This window comes from Malaclemys terrapin, chromosome 9 (assembly GCF_027887155.1).
Source record: "Malaclemys terrapin pileata isolate rMalTer1 chromosome 9, rMalTer1.hap1, whole genome shotgun sequence".
In the NCBI taxonomy this organism is placed as follows: Eukaryota; Metazoa; Chordata; order Testudines; family Emydidae; genus Malaclemys; species Malaclemys terrapin.
Window position 1 is genome coordinate 74,697,837 of NC_071513.1, and position 17,675 is coordinate 74,715,511.

At 45.0% G+C, this 17,675-nt stretch overlaps 1 protein-coding gene across 1 annotated transcript; it reads left to right on the forward strand.

The window, feature by feature from the left end:
* The first annotated feature begins 13,425 nt into the window (after window positions 1-13,425).
* On the forward strand, window positions 13,426-17,458 carry CHST2 (carbohydrate sulfotransferase 2). Its single transcript, XM_054040631.1, has one exon. The coding sequence runs from the start codon at window positions 14,250-14,252 to the stop codon at window positions 15,645-15,647; it is 1,398 nt and encodes a 465-aa protein (XP_053896606.1). The 5' UTR covers window positions 13,426-14,249; the 3' UTR covers window positions 15,648-17,458.
* Window positions 17,459-17,675: the final 217 nt, after the last annotated feature.

Sequence of the window (17,675 nt, forward strand, 5' to 3'; positions counted from 1 at the left end):
GCAGGCTTTTATACCTGTTTTCCAGTTGGAGCATGCCCAGCAGAGCTTCCGGGGCGTGGCTTCCTCTGCTAGGAAGGAAGGGTTAACCCTGCGGTACCAGTGTGGGGTCACTCAGCCCCATCACAGTTGCTTAATTCTATGTTGTGTGTTTTTGTTTTATTACTTTTTACTTAATGAAATGTAGTACATGATGAGCCAGGTGCCAGAATTTTGAGTTTATTGATTGATTCTATGAACTGGTGTATGTGTTTAGAATTTCCTGACTTTTGAGATCCAAAAAATAAACTGCTCCAGAAAGGGCTTTTGTTAGCTTCATTGGGACTAATACTTTGTGCATAATAAATCTAATTAACAAAAGAATGGTCAGAGATTGGAAAAGAGCAGTGTTTTCTAACAGAACCTCTGCAATCCAATTCTGATAAACTGAGTAATATCAATTCTCAATTTACAAGAGAGAGAACCAAAAAACCTGTCCTGGCTCAAACAGGCATGTTAATATTATTGACTATTTGTTTCTCCACAACTTGTATTGTATTTTCTGTAACCGAGGAAGAAAGAGTTGAAAGGAAAAGTCATGCATAGATATTTTCTTTACTAAAGGGAAAAGAATGATTAAAAACTCCTTAGGGCATAGATTGTCTTTATCCTTTTATCTTGTACAGTACCAAACACATTGTCAGAGCAAATCAAATATTACATAACAATAATACTTGAATACACTTTAACTCTATCCTCCCATCTTGATATACAAGACATTAATAAGGCTAAGATTTTGTCATGGATATTTAGAAAAAGTCATGGACAGGTCACGTCCAATAAAGAAAAATTCACAGAAGCCTGTGACCTATTGTGACATTATGAGTGTAATGTAATATTTCATTGGAAGGTGTCAGGGCCAGAAAGAGTTAATTAACTCAGAGACTGACCTGACCTATGGGTGAACCTTAAGGACTGGTTAGGAAGATATGTAAATGAGTAGAGCTTTGAAATGCAAGTCTGCATTGTTAGAGAACTCCAGGGTAGATATTTGCTCAGGTCTTGTGATGTAAGCAAACAAGTCTTGTCTATTGCTATAACTTTAATTCAAAGATCAAAAAAGGAATAATAACATTTATGATGATACTTGAGTGAAATAGGATTATTGTCTATATGTCTCTTTAAAGGCTGTGGTAACCTGTAACTAAACTGTTTAATGGATAAATTACCCTGTGCTAATTGCCAGGAGGTTTGGAAGGAGAGTTAAGCCTATTGTTTTCTCAGGCCGAAAGGCTGCTGGAAATGTATAAGAACCCTGGAACACGATCCTACTTCATCTCAGATCTGCTTTGGGTTTCAAGACAGGGAAACCTTAAGCCACAAGGATTGAGATCCCCATTCATTGACTGGAGCCACCCTGAATATGGACATTGAACTATAACCTATGAACTACATCTAAAAGGACTTTTGGCAACTACAAGCTCAGCTCTGCTATGTATCTGAACCTCAAGAATTGAATTCAAGTCTGTATGTATATTGATCTTTTAACCAACACACTCTCTCTTTTCTTTTTAATAAATTTTAGTTTAGTTAATAAGAATTGGCTATAGCGTGTATTTTGGGTAAGATTTAAGTTATAATTGAATCCTGGGTATGTGGCTGATCCTTTGGGTTTGGAAGAACCTTTTCTTTTACATGATGAGATAAGATTTTCAGTAATCATCATCATATCTGACAGGTGTGTCTGGACCGAGGCCTGAGGCTGGGTACTTTAAGGGAACTGCATTGTTTGGACTTCTGAATAACCAGTGAGGTACTACAGAAGCTGTTTTATGCTGGCTTGGTAAATCTAAGTATTAAAATATCCATCAGCGTGGCTCCCTGCCGCTGCAGGAGGCGGCAGGACCCTGCAGCTCCCAGCCACTGGGGCTGAAGTCATGGAGGTCTTTGGAAGTCACAGATTCCGTGACTTCCGCAACCTCCATGACAAAATCATAGCCTTGGACATTAGCCATCTTCCCTTCATTTGTGATAGTACTTTATGTGGAACAGAATGTAACACTTGCTTAAATCTCAGCAATATATCCTGAGAAAGAGGTTTGTTTGGAGACTTCCTCATAAAATACCATGAGAATGCTTCTCTTGTAGTTTTCCACTAAAATGCTACATCTCTAAAATACATTAACAGGAATAAAAAGAAGATGGGTTCATCTAATATCATAATAAACAAATGTATCGTTTGTAGGATGGTCAATTTTAATATAGTTCAGACCTAGGTTGCTGAATATACCATCTGGCCTGAAGGGTGGAATATTTCACCCAACCCTTCATTGAACCAGAAACACAGCTGCAGCACTAAACTAACAGCAGAGATAACAAAATCTATTTTCAGTCTCTATACAGTAGTGGCAGTTATGCAGCTGGCTGGAGATGATTTAATGTAGAAAAGTATTGGATAGATAAAGCAGAAGGAAAAAAATTAAAATGATAGTTTTGTTACAAGCCTGCATTCATTGACACCCTAAACTCCTTTTGAAGGTAATAGGGTTTTTGGGTATGCCAAGAATACAGGACTGAGCTCTGGGTGGGTTAGGGAAGGTAGACCCTTTCCCTCCCATCCATTACAAACTCAACTTACAGACGAGAAGAGGTGTGAAGTGTTAAGTTTTAGTGTATTGTAGAGTGAACTGCAAGAAAGAAATGATATAACATGATCTGATCCCCTTCTACTGAATACAGTAATGATTAATAATAATCAGTCTTCCTATTGCTCTAGGTAATTGGCTATTCCAACGAATTTCTAACATTTTTAAGAATCAATAATAATTAACATTTTGCATGTCTATAAGTATCTTCATCTGGGAATCTCTATGGTTTTTAAGGGGTGCCAAGAATTCTGACAAAAATCTAAAACGTAAATAAAAAAGGCAACTACACATTTACAAAGGAAAAGTAGTTAGTGGTGACCTGTCGAGGAAATTTTTAAAAAGGGGAAGGGAGTTTCTGTTTCTTTTTACCCAAGAAATATTAGGAATGTCAAGTTTGGTCTTCCCTGCTTTTGCTGGAGGCCATGTTGGAGGATCTCTGATTGAGAACTTTCTCATACGTTAACAGAAGGAGTGGAGTAAGATGTTGAATCTTTAACAAAAGCTCTTTTTTCACCCAAATGTTGCTCAGTTGTTCAAGTTAAATAAAAATTAACAAGAAAAAATGGAGCATTTTTAACATTCTGAGTAAAAGTTCTTTTCTTTCACAATTGCTCACTTCAAGTATCTTGTAATATAATCCCATAGTTCTTCAACCACCATAGTGATTTCCAAGTAGACAAAACCTGTTTCTAATGTAAAACAAAACAAACAAACAAAAAACAAGCAGAAATGGGTGGAGTGTGTGACAGACCTTTCAGGACTATTAAGTCATAAAAAAGTTAAAACCAAGGGACAACTTTCTGTCACTCCTGTTTCAGGCATAACTCCCTTTGATGGAGCTTTTGCCTATGGAAAATCTGAAGGATTTGTGTCCATTATATATGAGATCTTGCAAAAGTGTGTTACTTACTGTTCACAGGAAAAAAATGTGCAACATGTGAGTAGAATGTATAGAACCAGGGGCGGCTCTATGTTTTTTGCTGCCCCAAGCATGCAGGCAGGCGGCTTTTGGTGGCGCGCCTGCGGGTGGTCCGCGGTCACGCGGATTCAGCGGCATGCCTGTGGGAGGTCCACCGGTGCCGTGCCATCGGCGTCCCTGCCGCCGAATTGCCGCCGAAGCTGCAGGACCGGCGGACCTCCCGCAAGCATGCTGCCGAAAGCCACCTGCCTGCCGCTCTCACAGCGACCAGCAGGGTGCCCCCCGTGGCTTGCCGCCCCAAGCACGCGCTTTCTGCGCTGGTGCCTGGAGCCGCCCCTGTATAGAACAGAGCAACAAGGCAAAAGATTTGATGCCTTTGCCACAGATCTTTGACCCAAAAGGCCAGAATTTTAAAAAACAGATGCCTAAAGTTAGGCTCCTACGTCCTTATTTAGGAACCTAAATAAGTTACCTGATTTTGAAAAGTGAAGAGCATCCAACAGGCAGTTCTTGACTTCAGTGGCAGCTGCTGCGTATGCACAGCACTTGTAAAAATTAGGACACTTATCTAAGTACCTTAATATGGATGTAGATGCCTAACTTTAGGGCTTAATTGAGAACACAGGAGCACATGTGCAGGCCCTCAGCACAGGGGTGAATTTCACACCTAGCACATATCACATACTGAGAGAAAACCATTCATAAACAATCCACAGGGTTAAAAAATTCATTGAATATTGCTGAATAATTAATATACTTGAGGAAATCTGTCTGCTTGTGAATATTCAATAAGCAGAAAAATAGGTTAAATTTGCTGGATAAATTATTGATTTTGATTTTTTTTTTGTGCTCCTCTCTAGTACAGAGCCAGAGTTATAAATAAAGAGCTGCATTTAAAGCATATATTGGTCAAGCAAGTAAAATTAAAGGAGTGTGAAAGCTGAGCATGACCACAAAAGTTTGCAGACTTGTTGTGATGCTAGAAGGGAAAAACTCTGTCAAACGTGAACAAATTAAAATATGAATAAGATTATTGACAAGCTGACTATTAGCCAGCTGGAGACACATCTGTAGAAAAGAGGTTCCTAGAAAGGTGTATTACAAAGGTTTTGTAAACTTCCTGTCTCAACAACATACCTGGAATCTCAGCAGAAAGAGTCCAAGATACTATGATAAAAGATGTATCTGTTATTTACTAAACAAGGGGCCTACGAGCTTATGCTAAAAATGCCAATCATTGTAGATAGCCAAGCATTTGTAGGACTATTATAAAAATGGACAGACTTGTCGTTTGTGTCTATCACAAATGAAAATCTAGAGCAAGGGTTCTCAGACTTTCTCATAACACATCCCACATCTTGAGAGAGACTGTCTCATGGACCAAACCCCTTCACCTACTAGTCATTACCCAGCCTCCCTATTGTCTCATGATTGCATAGGCCATTCCCTCATCTACTGACAATCCAATAACATCCTGTGGCAATCACACCACTCGATTACTTGGAAAAATAATATTAGGAGTGTACATGAATGCATTTTGAACTTCTTTTTAATACAGTTTAGCATCTGGAGAAGAGGTGATTCAGAGCCATGTGACCAGCTAGCTTTTTTCAGAATAGTAGCTAGTGGTTCAAGAGCACAGCTCTGGGAACTCCAGGGCCCTAATGAGTTCATCAAGGATATTTAGGAACTGAAATATTTGAAAGATACTCCTAATGAATGAATGAAGATGCTGGACAAGGACATATTGTTTTACTCTCTACAACCAAAGAGTCAACAGTGGCAAGAGAAGTACCTGCATACATATCGAAAGATGTAGGCTCAAGATTTATTTACCGTGTTCATTGCAATGGCTATGAAAAGGACTTTACAAAAACTATTACTCCAACTTTCCAGAGACTTCTACTGTCAAACACATCAATTATTGTACACTGTACCCCGAGCTCCTGGCCACTGTGGGAGGCAGGGAAACCCCAAGACCTCCCAGTCATTGGGGGAACCCCTGAGCTCCTGGTCGCTGAGGGCGGTGGGGGCCCCCGGAGCTGCCGGTGGCAGGGGAACCCCCAAGCTCCTGGCCACCACGGGCCCCTGGAGCTGCAGGAGGCAGGGGACTCCGCAACTCCGGGCTGATACGGGAGGCAGGGGCGCTCCATTATTCCCTACCCCCACGGCCAGTGGGGGGATCCCCGGAGCTGCAGACTGTAGGGGTACCCTGCAGCCCCCAGCTGCTGCAGGCGACTTCTAGTCCCTGTGCAGCTGCCCCATTTCAGGCAGTGTGCGGACCCAAAGATACCCATTTTGTCACAGATATTTTTAGTAAAAGTCATGGAGAGGTCACGGCTTCCGTGAATTTTTCTTTTTTGCCCATGACCTGTCTGTGACTTTCACTAAAAATATCCGTAACAAAATCTTAGCCTTACTTATCATGCAGTGCCATTAGAATGCAGAGCTGTTAGTGGGACATACATTGAAGAGAAGACTTCCCTGTAACACTAGAGTAGCCTAAAAACATTCTTGTCTAAAAATGGACAATTAAAAGATTGACAGATCAAACATTTTGAGTGGCCAAAGAAAATGGATTTGGTGCATGTAAGAATGTTCAGTCGTGGAACCATGTGTTCTGGAGCAAGTAGAATCTCCTATAATGCTCTGACTGAAAACAAATTTATGAAAGGAAATTAGGCTACTTTTGAAAACTAATGAGACATCTGAGTGCCAGCCAAAATTCCACAGAAATATTCTGCACTTGACTGGACAGGACTGGAGCCAAGAGATAAAGAGCAGAACAGGACTTCGAAAAAATGAGATGGAGGACAACAAAAAGAGTAGTGACAGTGAAAAGGTGAATGTCTGATAATAGACATGTTGTTACCCAGAGCTGAAGAAGAACTCTGTGTAAGCTTGAAAGCTAGTGTCTCTCACCAACAGAAGTTTGTTCAATAAAAGATATTATCTCACCCACCTTGTCTCTCTAATGTTGTTACAAGGGCGTTTTCACCATTAGTTTTAATATCCTCAGCGTGTCATTGTGCCACCTTTAGTTCTTGAATAGTAATTAATCGAACTACATCTGAAGAAGTGGGTTTTTTACCCACGAAAGCTTATGCCCAAATAAATCTGTTAGTCTTCAAGGTGCCACCGGACTCCTTGTTCTTAACTGAACACAAAGACTGAGAACTGAAAATACTGTGACAGAATGGTTCATGCCAGTGACTGAGCTGGGAACAGAATTCAGGTCTCCTCAGAGATAACAGTTCTCCTATTGAGGATTTAAATCTGAGGTTCTAAAAGCCGCCAAACAGCATGAAGACTGACCCACTGCTGTTTTTGGCTGTATGCTTTGCGGGTAGCCTGGAAAGAGGATTGTGGGGGTGAAGTAGGTGCCACGGTTCCCGTTTGCTTCAATCTATAAAAAAAGTGTTTCTTTACAGAATGAACATGTAATTAAAGGTAATGGAATTTTGGAATGATGCCTAGAGCTGTTATAGAACAAAATGTATTTCTGAAACATAAGCGTATTCGGGATCCGGGCAAGAAGAGGACCTGGACCTTATTGTCTGTATGGAGTTAATACTTCCTAAATTACTTGAACTGAATACACATGATGATCTGTTATGTGTTGAAAACTCCTACTACATATACATGCAGAGGCCAGATGAAATATCTACTTAATTGTCAGACATTCAAGACAGTAATGGAGTTTGGTGGCAGCCCATGTGTGACAGTTTTTATCCAGGATGTGTGGAGAAGTTTTTATTTACCTGTATCTTAGTCCTTCCTAAAGCACAGATTGAGAAAAGCACTTTAGGGCAACAAAACAAAGCATCAAGGAGGGAGTGAGAGTGAATATTGCCTTCAAAATTCCTCTGGAGAAGCTGCACCAGTGTGAACTACTTTTGCAAAAAAACAAAACAAAACACAACCTTATATATACACACACAACAACTACAAAAACAAGCAAACAAAAAACTACAGTTCTATACAACATTTTAATCTCGTTGTCTCGGTTTTCCAGCTGTAAAATGGAAGTAATATTACTTTCCTACCTCTTTGGGGTACTGTGAGGATAAATCCATAAATACGTAGGAGGTGTAAAATACTCCGATGATGAGGGTTAAAAAAATATGTAGGTAGATGTTAGGAGAACTGAAGCTAAAGTAGGCCCTACTCTCAAAGCTGTTTGACATTGCTATGCTATTAGTAGTGGCAGACTATGATAGTAAAGATTATGAAGCTGAAGGCTGACAAAGATTTCCAAGCAGTTTGTTTCAAAGTGGAATTGTCATGCTAAAGCCTACACCATATATTCTGTTAGTAATGTGGGCTTGGCTCTAGGGACAGACTGGTCTGTGCATTCCAAAGTCAGTGAATTAGGCTGACAGTTTTGCTGAGCTGGTGAAACAATTCCCTTGGGAAGAATTCTTTGAAATCCCCAGACATGAAAGCTGTTTTGGGAAAGTCTCAAGATCATTTGCTGCAAAATTTCATGCCACCCGATGATGATTTGCAGGGTAGGTTATTTGTACGCTAAATTGAATGGAAAATCAGGATGGGCTTATTATAAACTGTTGCTCCTGAACCAGCTTCAATGTGAAATCATTTTGTTATGTCTTGTCTCCACACAAAAGCTGTACTGCTTTAACTATACTGGTACAGTTCAAGTGGTACAGCCACCCTAGTATTGATGCAGCAATAGTGGTATAGCTTTTTCCCATACAAGAAGAGGAATAAATTAGGCCAGCACATGGTACCTTTATGCTAGTACAACTGTGTATACCCTAGGACTGTAGGTATAAGTATTCTGGGAAAAATCTGCATTCCTTACAAATAGCTATGCCCGTACAAAGCCAGTGTAGACCAGGTCTGAGTTTGTAGGGTGGACCATGAAAATAGTAATGGAGGAAAATAAATCTTATGACTTGAACAACTTCTCAAGCCTGATTTTGGAACCCTTACTGCTGTGAGTAGCACCACGGAAGCCAGTAATATAACTCATGTGAGAATCATCAATATGTTTTTGTTTTCAAATTTCTATAGCACAGGGGCAGCTCTATGTTTTTTGCTGCCCCAAGCATGGCAGTCAGGTGGCCTTCGGCGGCACGCCTGCGGGCAGTCTGCTGGTCACACGGATTCAGTGGCGTTTCTGCGAGTGATCTGCCGGTTCCCCTCTTTGGCATACCCGCCGCCGAATTGCCACCAAAGCCGCGGGACCGGCGGACCTCCCGCAGGCATGCCGCTGAAGGCTGCCTGACTGCTGCCCTCATGGCGACCGGAACGCCGCCACCTGTGGCTTGCCACCCCAGGCACGCACTTGCTGCACTGGTGCCTGCAGCCGCCCCTGCTAGAGCAGCTGGTGTGACACATTTATTTTTAAAAGAGAGAGTAATTTTTGAATTTTAGGAAGGCTAACTCTCCAAAAATAACAGCCTCTGGCTGCTGAAAGTTCCGCCTAAGTGTCTAGTATAACTGCACTGGATGAGACTTATTAATTAATTGTTACCAGGCAGAATGTACATCCCATCCCATTTTATAGGCCAGATTCTGATACATTACTCATGTTAAGTAACTCACGCCTTCAGTATTCTCATTGAAATCAACTGGCATAACAGTTTATTTAAGATGCTAGTCAATCTGAGTAGATATATCAATTTGTGACAGATTTTCGTTACCAATCTGCCTGGAGCATCAGGTGATCAGGCTGACGCTGCAAGATCGTTTGGAGAGGAGATGACGTAACACACCGAGTGTTTAAATTTTAAAGCTTTATTAATAAAATAATAAAATACAGCAGAACACTTTCACGTTACTCAGGGGAAGAAAGAAAGCATTAGAGCCCTAAGCCCTAACCCACTTTTATACTCACACACGCACTACCTAAAGCTGGCCAGGCCTGGGTGTAACATAAGAAGAAGAGGGGAAGGGGTGGACAGGAGTTCTTGCCCTGAGCCCAGGTCGACTGGGAGATCCACTGTAATCTCCGAATTGCTCCAGCTCTTAGGAGGGTTTTAAGTCCTGGGCTCCTTTGGGGGTGTTTCATTCTGCGACCTCTTTTCCTGGTGCTCCTTGTGCCAGTCCAAACCGCTTTCTGTGGTCAGCCAAGTCTCAGCTGTGAGTAGTGTCCTTGGGCAGAGGCCAGCGTCTTATTTTCGCTTGAGCTTGCTAGCTACAATGTTGAGTTAACCCGTTCTCTGCTTTCTTCTTTCTTCTCTCCCTCTCTTGGCCTTTCGTACTCCTGCAAAGGAATCTTCCATTCCCCACTCACACATCTTTGACCCTCCCCAAAATGCTTTGTGATGCTTGCAACAGTGTTAGCCACATAAAATGCTGATCTGCCTTCCCTGGGGACTCCCTGAGGGAGGGGGCCATTGGGTGTGACATTCCTCCCCTTGACCCCGAATCAACATTTTGTTGGGAGGGGTCACCATTTAGGTTTTTATCCTCCCCCTGGTATAGCGGCAAGGGTTACTGTTGGCCTTTTACATAAACAGCAATACAGCATGCACAAGATTGTTAGAACAGCAACAATTGCACATACAGTCAATAATGACTTCTGGCTTTATGAGTAACATAGCATAACACATTTTTTTGTTGACATAGATGGCCCATCAGGACGGCTGTGGCAAAGGCATTTCTCTCCAGGTTAAATGTGTGTTTTAACACCATGAAGGAGGAGGCATCTGTCTGGAATATGAAAAGTTGCTCTCGGGTGTGCGCTAACGGGAGAAACACATTGGGTGTTATTTATGAAAAATTAAACACAACATAGATAGAACTGTTAACAGTCTGTTGCAGAACGATGGGCCAACGCACTGAAAAATTTTGTGTTCGTGATCTTAACCGCAAATAGAGAGGCACCCTGGGGTAGGTGGTCCTTCAAACACATGCAGAGGTATTGGTAAACACATGGGCCTTAGTGGGGGCATATTCCAATCCCTTCCCAGCAGACCTACCTCATAAAAGCAGCCTGGCACTGCCCTTTTTTTACACACCATTTGAGGGGGGCTTTATAGGCCACAGCTGCCAAGTGTTGCCCTCTGCAATCCATATGTGCTGATAGAAGATGTAGTTAGCGCAGCACATACCGCTTAGCCATGTTATTGGAGGAGTCACCTTCCACATGTCGCGATGGACCACCCAATCCCAGATAACACATGATGCCACATTCCCAGCATGCTAAACCATAATTGCCCGCATTCTCCACCAAAACTGTGACAGATTTTCGTTACCAATCTGCCTGGAGCATCGAGTGATCAGGCTGATGCCCCAGGATCGTTTGGGGAGGAGATGACGTAACACACCAAGTGTTTAAATTTTAAAGCTTTATTAATAAAATAATAAAATACAGCAGGGAACACTGGGAACACTTTCACGTTACTCAGGGGAAGAAAGAAAGCATTAGAGCCCCAAGCCCTAACCCACTTTTATACTCACACACGCACTATCTAAAGCTGGCCAGGCCTGGGTGTAACGTAAGAAGAAGAGGGGAAGGGGTGGACAGGAGTTCTTGCCCTGGGCCCAGGTCATCTGGGGGATCCGCTGTAATCTCTGAATTGCTCCAGCTCTTAGGAAGGTTTTAAGTCCTGGACTCCTTTGGGGGTGTTTCATTCTGCGACCTCTGTTCCTGGTGCTCCTTGTGCCAGTCCAAACCACTTTCTGTGGTCTCTTTCCCTTTCCCAAAGCATCCCGACTCGGGAGACTATTTTCTTTTTTGTTTTAGCCTTCACTAGTCTCGCTGTTATTTTTGCAGCTCTGAATCTCACTTAGTTCTTTTTTCCACGGCCGCTCGGGCACATTCAAGCCCCTATCTTTTTTGGCTGTCAGCCAAGTCTCTACTGTGAGCAGTGTCCTTGGGTGGGGGCCAGCGTCTTATTTTCGGACTGAGCTTGCTAGCTGCAGTGCTGAGTTAACCCATTCTCTGCTTTCTTCTTTCTTCTCCCCCTCTCTTGGCCTTTCGTATTCCTGCAAAGGAATCTTTCATTCCCCACTCACACACCTTTGACCCTCCCCAAAATGCTTTGAGATGCTTGCAACAGCATTAGCCACATAAAATGCTGATCTGCCTTCCCGGGGGACTCCCTGAGGGAGCGGGCCATTGGGGTGTGACATACTGGCCCTATTTAAATAACACACTTCAGGAAGCAAAGTCCTACTGGATACCTAAAATTCTTGGGTGAATTAGGCCTAGTGAAAACACTCTATTCCCTGCCAAACACATCCAAAAAGAAAGTAAATGATGAATTGAGTATTATTTTAAAATTTATCTGCTCCTATTAGGTGCAGCAGCAATAAAAGTGTAAAGGCATCAATAAATGTCCTGTGCACACTAGCACAAAGGTATTGAAAATAATTTAACATAACAGGGTTTAAGCTGCACAAATGTCCTAAGACAAAATCATTTACACCACAGCAATAGAGGACTGGAACCTGTACAGCACTTTGCAAAGAATAGACTCATGGGACAAGGAAAGGTATTTCCTGACAGTGTTTTCACTGACCTCTTTTGCTCAAGTTTTTACTGCACAAAGCCGCTCTAATTTCATAGCATTGGGCTGTGGAGCAATAGCAGTAAATATTGCATTAGTATTTTCAACATGCTTGTAGGGGCTGGCTATGTGGCTGCTAGTCTGGCAGCATTGTCTGTATTGGCCTTTCTCTGTACAGTCCCATTGACAGTAAAAATAAATGGGTTCATACTAAACTGTGTTTAAGATATACCCTCCAAAAAGGATTCTTAAATACAACTGTAAATAAGTAAGTTGTAGACTGGACATACACCCTGGCTTAGATGCTTTTCTAAATGGTCTTGTCTTCCCTAACATAATTTAAATGTTGTGTATTTAGATCAAGTCAGAAACAAGGAAAGCGTAGAAGGCCAAGAAGAGAGAGAAGTGTAAAAGCCCAAAACCTGGGCCAGGGTTGCTGTGGTTCACAAACTTCATGGTGAATGTGGACACGGCAGCTTGGACAATTTATGTTTTTGTGTAATTTTTGTCATCCGAGTTTTGTTTTCAGTTTTCACTTGTGTAGGGTGACCCAGAACCGTCCCTTGGGTACGGTGAATTGGGGTGACCACCCCAGGCACCACACTTTTGGGGGCCCCGTGGGTGGGGAGGTAAGGCGGGAGGTGGATGGGTGGGGTGAGGAGGTGAATGGGGAAACAAGAGGGGGGGTGGTGGTGAGGAGGAGCCCCCATACCAGAACCTCTTCCTTCACCCAGCACCTCCCTCTCAGCACCTACCACCTGCCTGCCGCGGATCAGATGTTTTGCGGAGTCAGGAAGCGCTGGGGGGAGAGGAGCGAGGGTGCAGCATGCTTGGGGGAGGGGTGGAAATATGATCCCCTAAAAAAACCTTGCAACCCCCTCTGCAACTTCCTTTTGGGTCAGGACCCCCCAATTTGATAAATGCTGGTTTTCCTGTGAAATCTGTCTAGTACAGGGGAAAAGCACACAAAAGACCAGATGTCATGGGGGCAGCCCAGATTTCATGGTCCATGATGCGTTTTTCATGGCCATGAATTTGGTAGGGCCCTAGTGATGAGTCTCCCCTGAAGGGTGCCTAGCTCCAGCACCTACCTGAGCCCTTTTTCTCAGGGCAGCCAAGGGAGGGGCTGTTTCGAAAACTTTCCCTTCAACTCTCCCAGGAGGAGGCGTTGGACCCAAGCCGGGTGCGCTGCGCAAGAGCGCTCCTAGCGCGGCTGCTGCCGCTCTCCCCAGCCGCAGCGAGAGCGACCATTGCAGAGCTGGGCGACCGGGGCGGAGAAAGCGAGAGGACTGATGACTGCAGCGTCCAATAGGGAAGCGCGGGACCGGAGGGGAGGCGGGGCCGCGTGCCTTTTTGACTAACGCCCTGCAACCCGTTCAATAGGCAGGGGGCGGGCGGCTCTGTTTTGCTGTGCCGGGAGCGCAGAGAAGCAGCTCGTGCTCCAAGTCTCTCTCCCGGACAGCTGGGCTTGCAATGGAGCCCGGGCTGCCGGGGGGGTGACTGCCGAGCGCCGGGGGCTGCCGCCGGAGCTGGTACAGACCGGGCCGGCGATCGCAAAGGCGTTTCTGACCGATGCGGAGGGAAGCCGGGGAAATAGCCCGCCCGACCCCTTTGCCTCGCGCTCGCTGCTCCCCGCATCCGGTCTGATAACCCCCCGCGCCAGAGAGGCGGCGAGCGGGGGACGGAGCGCGTCTCGCCGCAGCCACCCAGGAGGAGCCGCCGCCGCTGCTGCGCGGGAGGCGAGATGCACTTTCGGAGCGATCGCCAGCTCAGCAGCACCCTAAAGTTTCCCCCCTCCCGTCCCCCGGCTGCTTCCTCGCCGCTGGGCTGCGGAACGGAAACTCCCGCTGCCGCCGCGATGAGCCAGCGGAGCGCCGCGCGCTAGCCGGCCGGCCGGCTGCAGAGCCCGGCTCTGGGGTGCATCGGCCAAGGGGGGAGATCGCTGCTGCTTCCCCCGGCCCCAGCCTGCCAGCTGCGGCTATGAAGGGCAGAAAGAAACGAAAGTTGTTGTGAGCCGGCAGCTGGTGAGACCCGCTGGCACTAGGCTGGAGCACGGGCTAGTAACGAGAGCGCAGCCCCGCCAGGCAGGGAGCAGAGCGGCCGGCTGCCGGGACTGGGCTTCCCCACCCCCGGGGCGTGCGAAATGCCAGATCCGCCGCGGGAAGGGCTCTCTGCTGGGGGCATGTGGGCAGCCCCCCCCGGATCTGCGCTCCGTGTGATGTGATGAGCCACAGCTGGCGCTGGCCAGCCGCTCCTGCCCCTGCAGTGCTGCTGCTGCCCTGGTCCCCGGCGCTTCTCAGCATGAAAGTCTTCCGCAGGAAGGCGCTGGTGCTGTGCCTGGGCTACGTGCTGCTGCTGCTGCTCACCATGCTCAACCTGCTGGACTACAAGTGGCACAAGGAGCCCCAGCAATGCAACGAGCCCCCCCCGGCCCGGCGCGCCCCTTCCTCCCCGCAGCAGCCCCACTTCCAGCCCCGCTCGGACATCCGCTCCCTCTACCGGGCCCCCGCGCCGCCGCCCCGCCAGCGCCAGCTGGTCTATGTCTTCACCACCTGGCGCTCGGGATCGTCCTTCTTCGGGGAGCTCTTCAACCAGAACCCCGAGGTCTTCTTCCTCTACGAGCCGGTGTGGCACGTGTGGCAGAAGCTGTACCCCGGGGACGCTGTCTCCCTGCAGGGGGCGGCCCGGGACATGCTCAGCTCCCTCTACCGCTGCGACCTGGCCGTCTTCCAGCTCTACAACACCGCCGGGGCCGGCAAGAACCTCACCACGCTGGGCATCTTTGGGGCGGCCACCAACAAGGTGATCTGCTCATCTCCCCTCTGCCCGGCCTACCGCAAGGAGGTGGTGGGCATGGTGGACGACAAGGTCTGCAAGAAGTGCCCCCCGCAGCGGCTCAGCCTGTTGCAGGACGAGTGCCACAAGTACCACACCCTGGTCATCAAGGGCGTGCGCGTCTTTGACCTGGCCGTGCTGGCCCCCCTCATGCAGGACCCTGCCCTGCAGCTCAAAGTTATCCACCTGGTCCGGGACCCCCGGGCCGTGGCCAGCTCCAGGATCAAATCCCGGCATGGCCTGATCCGGGAGAGCTTGCAGGTGGTGAGGAGCCGGGATCCCCGCATCCACCGCATGCCTCTCTTAGATGCCAGCCACAAGCTGAACAGCAAGAAGGAGGGGGGAGGTGGCTCGGATTACCACGCGCTGGGGGCCATGGAGGTGATCTGCAGCAGCATGGCCAAGACCCTGCAGACTGCCCTGCATCCACCCGACTGGCTCAAGAACAACTATCTGGTTGTCCGCTACGAGGACCTGGTGGTGGATCCCATCAAGACTGTGCGGCAGGTGTATGGCTTTGTCAATCTGGTGGTGAGCCCGGAGATGGAGAAGTTCGCCCTCAATATGACCAGCGGGCCCGGCTACTCCTCCAAGCCCTTTGTGGTGTCTGCCAGGAATGCCACCCAAGCAGTGAGCGCCTGGAGGACAGCATTGAGCTTCCAGCAGATTAAGCAGATTGAGGAGTATTGCCACCAGCCCATGGCTGTCCTGGGCTACGAGAGAGTCAACAACCCTGAAGAGGTGAAGGACCTAAGCAAAACATTGCTCAGGAAGCCAAGGCTGTGAACGGGGCACAGAGGATGCCAACAATTATCCTTTCCAAAGGGACAGCTAGCCACTGAGCAGCTTTGAAAACAGTCTTGTTTGCTTGAGAGAGAGGGAGTGAGGAAAAAAACATCTGGTATTCCTTACAAATGCATTCATCAGGAATCCAGGCATTGCTCCAAAGACCATTTGTGGGTAATATACAATGACATTTTTGCATTGCTGGGTTATATGCAATTAAAAAAAAAAAAAAAAGAAGTAGGATTGATGGTATTTGTAAAGCCCTTTCCTCTCTTATACCCAAGGTGAGATTCAGTACCAAAATCTTGTTTACGGACTTCTTGTTGTGACTGTGATAATGAAAGACTTGTGCAATTTCTGAGACATCTGTCTCGGTGGGGATGGGTTGCAGTGGAAACATTAATATTGCAAATTGTTTTTTTTTCTATTAAAAGTAAATATTCAAATGTGATCTAAATAAAGAAAACAATAAATGATATTCATTTTTATAATTACCTCGATTGTCTGGGAATCGCACACATTGCTTACGTACAGCTTGAAAAAGTGCTTGCTTCAGATGCACATTTGATAGTAACAAATACTTTTTATCGGGCTCGGGGAATGGAGTGCAACTTTCTCCATGTTATCTGCAGTTTAGAAGCTGCTTTCTTACAAACAAGTACAAATCCCATAAATTCTGTGAAGGTTTCGTGGCCATATGCACATAGCTAAGAGAGATCTCTCTTTAAATTATTAATTGTTTTTTAAAAAAGTGAAATATAACTTTTTAAATATGTGCCACTATAATATATTCATAAGATTTGCCATCACAACAGTATTGTTGCCTTGAAACACGTGTCAAGGAGTCACTGTTAAGTAGAACAAATGGTTCTACGTGTGGTCTTAAAAAAAAAAAAAAAAAAAAAAGTACAGTATTTAAATGAACATTTTATAATAATGAAAAGGTTTGCATGTGTGCAAACTAAATAAATGTCTATGTATATTGTAGTGCAAATAACTGCAATGGATAGATAAAATACTTGAAGCATACTTCTGGCATGCTTGTTGTCAGATGGTATAAATGAAAACACAGAATAAAGCTGGAGTTTCAATGTGAATAGTATAGAACTATTCATTTTCTGTCATCTAAATGTTTGGTATGTAGGAACATACAGGTTTTGGTTTGTTGCTATGTTGGGCTGATCCTGCAGTCCTTAGCGAGGCAAAACTACCCTTTGACTCCGAGAGACTATTGGCTGGAACTTCACTGTGTGTAAACACTCTCAGTTGCTGACAGTTTTACTCGGAGGATCAAGCCCATTGTTAAATGTGATAAAAGTAGGAGATGTTACTACTCTCACTTCTGTCATATGATAACTGCAGGTACCAGCAAGGACTTTATTTAAGGCTGGTGTCGTTATTCTCCAACACTGTTAAAAGATCTGTTTTGAATGTTGAGGTTTAAGGAAACAGTTTCTTGCCACACAGTTTTCTGATTTGAGATCAAGACTTTTCTGTGGGAAGCACATTTTACATTGCTTATCTAGATATTGTGCCTTCAGAAAATACAAAGAATTTCTAGGAAGAATATAAATAGTAGGAAGAAGAAGAAGAATTGGTTTGTGAAAATATATTTATATAAAAGAATGTTAAGTGTGTGTGAAAACTGTGGTTACGTGTAATGTCTTTCTTGTATTAATATTGAATTTTAAGTTAAAACAAGATGTTAATTGAGACTTAAGATATTTGACTTATGGATAAAATATTGGCAATTAGATGTCAACTTGGTTTGAAAAGGAAACAGGAATTTAATAAACTAGTTAAAAAGCTTATTGTGCAAGGTTACATATACGATATTGCTAATTATCAATTTTATGACACATACCCATTCTGTTAATTTATTAGCAGTGGCAGTAGAAATAACAGTATAACTCTTTTCTCTGAAAACATTTGCAAGTAGATCGTTAAGTGAGATGTGTTTCAGAGATATCAATGGCGAGAAATGAAAGGGATTCTTAATTAAATTAATAAACAAAATGCATATTAAAG